This window comes from Rhagoletis zephyria, unplaced genomic scaffold (assembly GCF_001687245.7).
Source record: "Rhagoletis zephyria isolate East Lansing unplaced genomic scaffold, Rhagoletis_zephyria_1.1 Rzeph_scaffold_05315, whole genome shotgun sequence".
Classification (NCBI taxonomy): Eukaryota; Metazoa; Arthropoda; class Insecta; order Diptera; family Tephritidae; genus Rhagoletis; species Rhagoletis zephyria.
This window is the reverse complement of record NW_016162398.1, coordinates 1-10,322: the sequence shown is the minus strand read 5'-3', so window position 1 is coordinate 10,322 and position 10,322 is coordinate 1. Positions and strand designations below refer to the sequence as shown.

The 10,322-nt window shown below is 33.6% G+C and overlaps 3 protein-coding genes and 1 long non-coding RNA gene across 4 annotated transcripts; 1 reads left to right on the top strand and 3 right to left on the bottom strand.

Annotated features, from left to right (window-relative positions):
* The first annotated feature begins 2,623 nt into the window (after positions 1-2,623).
* LOC108371942 (zinc finger protein 623-like) lies at positions 2,624-5,680 on the top strand. The gene is made up of 7 exons (XM_017627561.1): positions 2,624-3,799; positions 3,890-3,965; positions 4,027-4,359; positions 4,424-4,711; positions 4,776-5,039; positions 5,097-5,367; positions 5,432-5,680. Exons 1-7 carry the CDS (start codon positions 3,404-3,406, stop codon positions 5,637-5,639), a joined length of 1,836 nt encoding a protein of 611 aa, XP_017483050.1. The 5' UTR covers positions 2,624-3,403; the 3' UTR covers positions 5,640-5,680.
* A 34-nt stretch (positions 5,681-5,714) lies between these two features.
* Positions 5,715-8,189, bottom strand: LOC108371943 (zinc finger protein 431-like). The gene is made up of 4 exons (XM_017627562.1): positions 7,437-8,189; positions 7,082-7,340; positions 5,909-6,440; positions 5,715-5,842 (listed from the first exon to the last, which is right to left on the bottom strand). The coding sequence occupies exons 1-4, from the start codon at positions 7,797-7,799 to the stop codon at positions 5,728-5,730; spliced, it is 1,269 nt and encodes a 422-aa protein (XP_017483051.1). The 5' UTR covers positions 7,800-8,189; the 3' UTR covers positions 5,715-5,727.
* Positions 8,190-8,278: 89 nt separating this feature from the next.
* Positions 8,279-9,676, bottom strand: LOC108371939 (zinc finger protein 501-like; the record flags this gene model as incomplete). Its single annotated transcript, XM_017627559.1, has 3 exons — positions 8,279-8,811; positions 8,877-9,234; positions 9,306-9,676. Coding segments are annotated over 2 exons (516 nt in total), but the record flags the coding sequence as incomplete, so codon positions are not given.
* Positions 9,677-9,680: 4 nt separating this feature from the next.
* Positions 9,681-10,322, bottom strand: LOC108371941 (uncharacterized). The gene is made up of 3 exons (XR_001848799.1): positions 10,301-10,322; positions 9,872-10,229; positions 9,681-9,806 (listed from the first exon to the last, which is right to left on the bottom strand). It is a non-coding gene; the product is annotated as an uncharacterized LOC108371941 (long non-coding RNA).

Genomic DNA, 10,322 nt, shown 5'->3' with positions numbered 1-10,322 from the left:
GCATAAGTAAGTACACGTACATACATATACATAAATATGTATGTGAATATGTGAGGAGTAAGTATGTAGCTTGAGAAGCTTAACTTATCGAATGTTGAATGTTGAATATTGAATGTCTTGCATTTGTTTTAAATTTAGAAAGTGCAACTGTAAACTATTTGTTACTATTTACACCACCCGCATGCACCTAGGAGTATCTTACTATGTACTATTTACTGTAGATTAGCAAAAATAACAGAAAAAAAATTGTTTAAAATAAATTTTAAATTCAATGAAATGAACCACAGTGTACAACTATTAAAATAAATACATACATACATATGTATGTAAGTGTGGTAAATGGTATGGATGTTAACAGGCGCATCTGTATGTATTTATGGAATTAAAATAGTGTAAGTGGCTGCAGTAAGTATACCCTGCATGAAAAATCCTAACAAGTGAAACAAATTTCAGGTTCAGGACTAGTTCTTTATCACCTAAAACGAACCAGTCCGATGGTAATTAGATTCTTGCCAGTTAAAAAGTAAACCAATTGTGGTATTTTTACAAAACTTGTTTAGTCTACTTTTTAAAACTGCATATCGCTAGCTAAGAGTAAAAAGTTGATAAGTCCACTTTTTCTCAAAAATTATATTTTGTTGCAGGAAGCAGGACCAATTATGATTCGTTTCTTAAAATATCGGACTACCTAAGTACAAATCGCAAGCTTGGAGTGAAAAGTTGCTGAGTTCCAATTTAAAAATTGTACGGGACACAGTGGTCGGAGAAGCTATGTTTTACGCGAAAAATTAGAAGGACTGTCACGATTATAATAAAAATGCATCATCGTAGTATTTTTGTTATGCTAAATCTGAATGTGCCATAAAATTTTTAGTTTGACAGTTGACATCTGTCAAATCAACTGCTAATTTCTCTAAAAATAAGAAAACCTCTTTGAAAATACCATTTATTAGGATTTTAGGTACGCTAGTCACGAATTTTATGTCAAATCAAAAGTTTGACAGTCGACAGCTGTCAAACGGACTGCCAATTTCCTTAAAAAATCAGAGAATCTTTTTGAAAACGTTACTGATAAGGTTTTTAAACATGCTCATCACGAATTTTACATCAAATTAAAGCTTTGAGAGTTGACAGCTGTCAAATTGACTGTTAATTTTTCTGATAATAAGAATATGTTATTTTAAATGCTACTGATAAGCTTTTTAGACACGCTAGTCACGAATTTTACGTGAAATTAAATCCTTGAGATTTGACAGCTGTCGAAGGAGCTGTCAATTTCTCTAAAAATAAGGAGAATCTCCCAAGAAGTAAACGTACTACGTTTTAAGGCTCACTGATATCGAGTTCTATATTACATTCAAACTTTTCTAGTTGAAATCTGTCTAATCAACTGTCATTTTTAATTGAGTAACACAATATATTTGTTAAGCAAAATTACTGATTTATTATATTTGATCGAACATAATAGTTGCGTTTTTTTTACTCATTTCCAGTCAAATCCAGTAAAAGTTTTTACGAATTTTCATGTTTTGGCGTTTTCGTACGCAAAAACTTGCAAAGTAGGGGAAATTGAGAGAGCGAAAAATGACAGTTGAAGTTGCAAGTTTTTACTGGATTTTACTGGATAAATTTTTACTTGTAAGAATTTGCCAGTACGAAAAACAGCTGATCGCATGTTGCTGGATGAAATTTAAACTAATAAGGAAACTGTTTGTGGGTTTTTATTGTTGAGTTTCACAAAATAAACCTATTTAAATATAAAATGTATTGTTTTATTAGGATTTTGCTGCGAACAAACAACCAATTTATCAGCTGTTCATGAAACTTGCAAATTATTACTGGAAAAGCGTTCACGTACTTTTTTGCAAATTTTTTCTATGAGAGCGAATTCTTAGAAATAAAGTTACTGGAGAGTTGCTGGCAAGTTACTGGATAATTTGTAAAAAAAAACACAACTATTATCAAATTATGATCAAATTATGAATTAATAATATATTATAATGCTATATGTTTAGCCCAAACAATTTTTTAAGATTTTTTATATCAAATTGGTGATTTCTGAAACTAAAGTTTTCTCATTCAGGTTTGAATTTTTGTAAATGAGACAACAACCAGTAAAACTGTTAGTTTTTTACCAGCTAGTCTTGAAAAAATGCGACTTTAATTGGATTTTCCATAGTTTAAACTTTTATTTGAATTTGAATTTGTTTTGCAAAGCTCAAAGTAGTACAGCCGTTATTAGAGTACAACTCCACAATAATCTTTTTTTCGCCTTTCAGGCTTTCAACTATACAAGTCAGCTATTGCTGAAAGCCTGAAAAGCGCGGAACGCCTGAAAAGCTTGTTTTTCAGTTGTACTACTAGCCTAAGAGAATGTATGGAATTCTTCATCTTTAATAAGAAATAGCTTTTTCTACCCTTTTTCAAAATCAATTTAAGGGAAACTTTACTTTACGGCAGATCGTTGTGTGCGTGGTGGGCGGAAGGGAGGGAGCATGGCATCCCACACCTCATTTTGGAGAGGGCATGAACGTTTTCAAAAATTTAACTCCCAACTGCCGAGCCGCCTTATAGGTCCATTGGGAGTTCTTACAAAAATGGGCAAAAATCAAAATTTTTACCTGCGTTTCCGCTTGTTTTGAGTAGATGAAGGCAATAACTTGAGCCTTTCCGTATCGCCGGACAAGAGTAGGGCCGCCAAATGTATGTAATATTTCTTGTGCATAAAGGTGAGGACCCCAGGCTCTAGAGGCTTCCATTGAAAAAGTTCATTCTGCGTAGGCGGCCTCTGGTCGCGCTTAAGGATTATAACCCTTACTAAGTAGAATTCTTCTTTCTGTGTTGTCGAAGGAATGGGGCGCAACACCTTTTTCACAGAACACCTTTCTTTTGTCAAGTATGATCCTCTGGCAACATGTACACGTGGTAAATAAAGACGTAATAAGTAGCTTTGTAACCAGCAATTGATGGTATTTCAACATAGAATTAGTTAATGTTAAATTTATAAATGTACTTTTAAACAAAAGTGTATTCGTTTAGCAACGTGTGCATGTGATAAACATTAATTTCGGCCCGCCCATTCCGATGTAATATATGATATACGTATATATAGCCGTCAGTTTAGATGAAGTTTAATCACCTAGTCACATTTTGTGTGAAGTTCTTTTGGTAGGAATGTTTTTCACCTCACACCCTTTTCTTAAAAATAGGAAAAAGAACTAGAATTTTTTTATTGTGTATTTTATAATTCCTATCGATTATAAGGTCGATAATTTATTTATACTCATCTTTAGGGCGCTGTGTTGACATTTTGCACATTTTTTGTAAATCTTGTGTTTATTTACTTATATTTGGTGTATTATTGCATTAAATAAAAGCTGATAAATTTAACTAGAGTTTATTTATGGATATAGTTCCGATCTGTCGAGTATGCCTCAAAACTTCATTATCCTATATAGATCTGGAGACTCCTTTCGAGCAAAGCAATCCTGAGAGCTTCCACTTGGAGACTCATCAATCAAGCATGTTTACTACATATATGGATTGCTTTCGGACTTGTACGCAATTAGCAGCAGCTGATCGAGAAGAGGAAATGCCTCAAAGTATTTGTGAACAATGCGGGTTTGAATTAGAAGTTGCTTGGAACTTCATTAAGAAATCTGTATATGCAGATACAATTTTAAAAGGCAGCCTAGAAAGCAAAGAAAATGTAAGCATTGTGCTTCTTGGTGATTATGAAGAATATGAAACAGAATTCGAAGTAGCAGATGAGGAAGTATTGTCATCAGTCAGCGATGATGTAAGAAGTTGCTGAATTTTTAAGTATAAAAGCTGTAATAAGACTTAAAACACTTTCCTGGATAACCAAAAACATTAATTGCTTTTACAGAAAAATGTCGTAACAACTTTAAAAGAGGAGGAAGATCGAAATGACAATATAACCACGCAAGAAACGGAAAACCAAGGTAATGTGCATGAAATGATTATATTAAGAACTTTCATATCAAGATTTATGTATTGCATTAGCGTTGATGGTGCTTTGTTTACATTGTGGCTCTTATTTTAACCCGAAATTTGAGCATAGCCATAATACAAGCTCTCCTATTTTATCAATAAAACTAATCGAAGAGGACTCTTTGAATAGAAACTTGAATCTCGATTATTCAGAAAATAATGAAAAGGATAATGATTCTCTTAATGAAACGATAACAAATGAATCTGCACCATTAATAGAAGCCGAAAAGCATTCCATCTTGGAGTTAATGGACGTTGGCATAGATGGTGGAAATATAACCCATGAGAGTTTCGAAGAGGATGATGTTAATACAGAGAAAATCATCATCGATGATAATGAAATCGGTAAAAAAAAAACATTCAATACGCACTTTATGCTCAAACAAAGCTAATACTTCTCTTCTCATAGATTTGAACTCTGCCTTCTACTGTTCAACTTGCCTTCAGTCATTTGAAACTCGTCGAAAGCTATTGCTTCATTCTCGAACTCATAAAGCCTTTGATGGAAAAGCTTCTATTTGCAAAATTTGCCATCAAAAAGTAACTAAAGGAGAAACAATACGTCAACACATAAAAAACAATCATTCAAAGATTATACAGTGCAGTGAATGTGAATATCGATGTCAGGAAGTTAAAATGGACGACCATGTGCGTCGAACTCACGACAATTCGATTACCTTCCCTTGTAACTTTTGCGGTCAGTTAGAATCTATTATGAACATGATTGATTTAAACAATGGTGACTTTTGCATTCTTCTTAGATAAAACGTTCTTCTCTCAGACCTTATTAAATACGCATCATAAGTACCACCAACGCAAAGAAGTTAGTGTCAAATCTGATGCCTGTCAAATATGTGGTAAGCGATTTTCCACACAACACTACCTGCGCTTGCATTGTGAAGTACATCGTAACGAGCGACAACTTCACCAATGTGACGATTGCGATAAAGTTTATGTCAGTAAAGTAGCTCTGGAAAATCACATCCGCCTTCATAAAGGCGATACAATAAATTGTGATCAATGCGGTTCGTATTAACTTCGAAGTAGATATTGCACGTTAAAAACAATACGAAAAATTTCAGGGAAGCAATTTGTACGCCAATATGAATTAAATGTACACATGCGATTCCATACTCGGGATTATCCGTTTGAATGTGAAGTGTGCGGAAAAAAATTCGCTATAAAGGGGCACCTGCGCACACACATGTGGAGACACCAAGGATTGAAGCTACAATGTGAAGAATGTGGAAAGCTATTCACATCAACAAAAGCATTGCAAGAACATTCTTTTGTACACAGCGAAATGCCTTTTCCGTGCAGTTATTGTGGGCGGGGATATCCCTCCAAGCAAAAGTATACCAAATTCTGCTTTTGGAATATTGAGTTTATTAATTGTAAATAATTTATATGTTCACAGATTTAAAGTACACCTTAAATCGACGCATCTTATTGATCTAACAGAAGAGGAACTCCTTAAAGTTACAAAATTACAAACACCGAAACCTTTACATAGAAAAAAACTTACTTTAGTACAAGCGGACAGTGTTATGAAAGAGATTGAAGTAAAGGATAGTGGTGGAGATGTGGCAAACGACATAGAGGAAATGTTGGTTAAACTTAATTGATACTTATGTTTGAGAATAAATAAATGTAATTGAAATCTAAACTTATTATAATGTTTTTAATGATTATATCTTATCTTATTATTAATGATTATATCTCCGTTACACGTCCACGGTAAATGCTTTTTGTTTTTACTTTTACAATAAGCTGATCGATTTCCTCGACATCCGTCACTTTATGAACACCGCCGATATGGCGTCGCATCCTAAAAGTAATATGGCGAAACTTATTAAATATAATATACATTGATACAAGTTTATTCCAAACGTACTTTGATTTTTTTACAAATCCCTTGTCGCATATAGAGCATCGCAACGGTAAGCCTGTGTGCTCTTTACGATGCTGTAGCATTGTTGATTGATGAGCGTACTCTTTTCCACACAAGTTGCATTTATAACGATGACCTTCATGATGCCGGACGTGCTTATTCAAAACATGAACATACTTGAAACATTTATTGCATTTCGGACACTTGTATGGTAGTTCGCCAGAATGACTTCTTAGATGGATTTCAAGATCAACAGGCCGCGGATACTGCTTTGAGCAAACTTTACATTTCAACGAAAGCCCAGTATGACATTGTTTATGAAGCTTTAGACCGCCTTTGTAAAAGAAAGATTTTTCGCACTGGTCACATTTGAATTGGGGTTCCCGGTTTTCTTCATGAGTTTTAATATGGGTTTTGTATGCATTTTGAGTAAAAAATTTTCGCTGGCACTCGCTGCAACTTATAGACCTCTTTCTATTCGCCTGATGGGTCTCTTCGTGCCTCTTCAATCCAACTGCATCTTCAAAGGTAGACGCTGAACAACAAAGAAAACCGTATTTTTTTCACAAAACAATTACTTAAAAAAAGTGCGGAACACATCATTGAAACTTGAATAAATGTTATGCGTTAACATTTTCTTGTGCATTCACCACTTTTTCAAATCCAATATTATTCAAAACCAAACTAATCGGAGCTTTACCGAAATCTATAAGTAGTCCGTAAAGTACAAGCTCAAGGGCTTTAAAATAAATATATTTATTTATGGGCAGGAATTATTTATGCACAGTTTTTTTTTATATGCAGAAACTATAAAATTGCAGAATTTATTATTTAAATTCTTTAGATCGCGCCTTTGGTTAACTAGAAACAATTTTGAAATTTCATAAAAAAAATATCCCTATAACGAAAGTACATAACTTTGTTTATCTAGCTAATGAAATGTATGTAGTTGTTGAGTAAAAGTGTTCGATTCTTTACCGATTTAGGAAAAATACGATAAATATATGATTATTTTAATACAAACTTACGGCATGCGTAACAAAGCATTATTTGTTCATTTTTTGGGGTGAAACCGAGATATATGTCGTTTGTATTGATTTCCCTTTAATGGTTTACTGCAGTATTCGCAAATAATCATAGAAGATGCTCCACATGCGTTGGTAGCACTTTGCTTACCTATTTCTGGAGCCATTCGTGATAATTCCTTTTCCGGATCATCGATGCTGTTGGGTTTATATTTGAGGCGTTCCTCTAAACATACATTCTTCTTGGAATTCTTTAAATGCCATAATTCTGTTTCTTCCATTTCCGTGAGTAAATAATTCTCCGAGTTGTTGTTGTTGTTTGTAGACTGCCGATTTTCGGGGGAACTATTCAAAGTGTCTAAATCGTGAGCTTCTCTTTGTTCTTCAATTAAGTATTCAATAGCTAAATGCTTTCAATGCAGACAAATTTTTTTTTTTTCAAGATTAAAAATGTATTAAATATTTCACATGCATACCCACATTTGTTCATATATATATATATATACCTCTTCATATGATACTTGCTCAGATTCGCAACGATTGGAATCATCGTACTCTTGCATATTTATCCACTCGAAACGTTCCGATTGATTCTTACATCCATTGTCATGTCTACATAGCTCCTGGTCAGACTTTTGTGCTTTTCTTATGAATCTGAATGCATTTATTAGCTCATGTACACAGTCCTTGCATAAGTAATGCATCTTCATTTGGGACTTTGGTGACGTCTTATTTACATCCAGTTGTGTACATAATTGAAAGCATTCCATTAACGTTAGTGGTTCATTGATGTCGTCCATTGGCATATACCAATCATAAAGCTCTTTAAACTGCTTTTTCAATAAACACGCCCGACATATATTTGCCATAGCCAAACCATTGCAGTTTTATAAACAAATTAAGATGAGATAATCCGATAACCCTTAGATACGGGAATCGATTTTTCTGTTGCAGCTACCGATAATTACGAATCGATTTCTAATTTTAAGTGATGAAAAATGCTGAATTAGGTTTGTTCCACAAGCTAACCGAAGAAAACTCGGACTCGAAAAATTGGTGTAATTTTGTGTAAACTTCGGCAAACATTTGTTTATCACAGTATATTCTCCAAAAAAATTGTCCGAGTAATGTTTGTGTTGAAAATAATTAAATGCAAATTTTGTAAATTTTTTATTTGCTGAGAGTTTTGTGTAACTTTCCTTGTTTTCGTACGATTCGAAAATTGGAAATCAATAAACCTCGGCCATTGCTTATTTTTTTTTAATAAAAAATCAAAGATATTATTTTTATCGATTGGTATATTACAAACCGCAGTCCTGTTGCTTTAAAAAAATCGGAAAACAAAAAATATTAATATAATTAATGTAATTTTTATTGGTTTTTTCAATAAATACAGTTATTTTGTATTAAAATTTAAAGATACCATCACGCTTGTTCTGCCAGTCGGACGATTTTAAAAATCTTTTTTGAGGATTTCTTAACAAAAAGTCAAAAATATTCCCACTAATTTGATGGATATGACGTAAATGATGTGTTTTTAAGAGCTTCAATTTAAAATATTTATTACGTTCGTTACAAATGTATTTTGCAAATCGCACCAATTGCTTTAAGGGCTTCGTCACACGGTCAGTATTTATTGACGTTATCCAAGTATCGCGCTATTTATTGACGGTGTAGCATGCAGTATTCATGGTTCGTGATCTATATCGCAAAATTTCTAAAATTTTGTAATCTGGATCGCGGATCGCAATACCGTCAATAAATATAGAACGTGTAGCACTTTCAAAACACGATCCATACATTTCGTCAATGCATCTTTTACTCTCATAATGCGAACATCGAAAACGTATTCGCTCTGCCCTCGCTCTCGGTGCTTAAAACCTTTCAAAAGAAATACAAAACATTTTAATTAACATTAGAAATTTTAAAATATATTTTGTTCATACCCCTCCATTGTTTTGTGTTCACACGAAGATTGATTACTATTTCACTTCCTTAATTTGATGACAAAATATGTAGAATACGAACTTGCATAGCCAAGTATGACTGGACTTTAAACATCTCATCTACACACCACAAACATGTGTACATCCCTTATTTATGTGTGGTTGTTAAAAATATTACCCAACAATTTTAAATGCGTCAAATAATTTTAATTCCTAATTCATTACTGCAAGCTCTCCCGCTTTCTCAGTAGAATGTTGGGTTACATTTCCATTCTTCCTTTTCCCTTTGAGCGATACAACGAAGTTTTCTATTTCGGGCAAATTAATCTTGTGCACGTTCTTAATATGTCGGCGTACTCTATTTTTTTTTTTTTTTAAGGATGGAAATGTGCATTTTTATCTTAAAGGTAAATTACTTTATAGGCTTACTTGTACATTTCGGGGAATTCTTTTTCACAAATTGAACATCTTAACGGCAACCCTGTATGTTCTAGACGGTGTCTTTGTAGTGTCCATTCATATGAATATTCCTTCCCGCAGTCCTCACACTTCCACTGTAGTCCCTCATGTAATTGTGCATGCTTTCGCAGTGTGGACATTTTTGTAAAGGCTTTTTCGCATTTATCGCATTTAAATGGCGTATCACCCGTGTGGCTTCGTAAATGAACTTCAAGATCAATAGAACGAACGTAACGCTTCTGACAATACTTGCACTGTATCGTTTGGCCTGCATGTTTCTGTTGGTGTACAAACAGATTACCTTTAAACAAAAACGATTGCCCACAATCGTTGCANGCAATACCGTCAATAAATATAGAACGTATAGCACTTTCAAAACGCGATCCATACATTTCGTCAGTGCATCTTTTACTCTCATAATGCGAACATCGAAAACGTATTCGCTCTGCCTTCGCTCTCGGTGCTTAAAACCTTTCAAAATAAATTCAAAACATTTTAATTAACATTAGAAATTTTAAAATATATTTGGTTCATACCCCTCCATTGTTTTGTGTTCACACGAAGATAGATTACTATTTCACTTCCTTAATTTGATGACAAAATATGTAGAATACGAACTTGCATAGCCAAGTATGACTGCACTTTAAACATCTCATTTACACACCACAAACATGTGTACATCCCTTATTTATGTGTGGTTGTTAAAAATATTACCCATCAATTTTCAATGCGTCAAATAATTTTAATTCCTAATTCATTACTGCAAGCTCTCCCGCTTTCTCAGTAGAATGTTGGGTTACATTTCCATTCTTCCTTTTCCCTTTGAGCGATACAACGAAGTTTTCTATTTCGGGCAAATTAATCTTGTGCACGTTCTTAATATGTCGGCGTACTCTATTTTTTTTTTTTTTTAAGGATGGAAATGTGCATTTTTATCTTAAAGGTAAATTACTTTATAGGCTTACTTGTACATTTCGGGGAATTCTT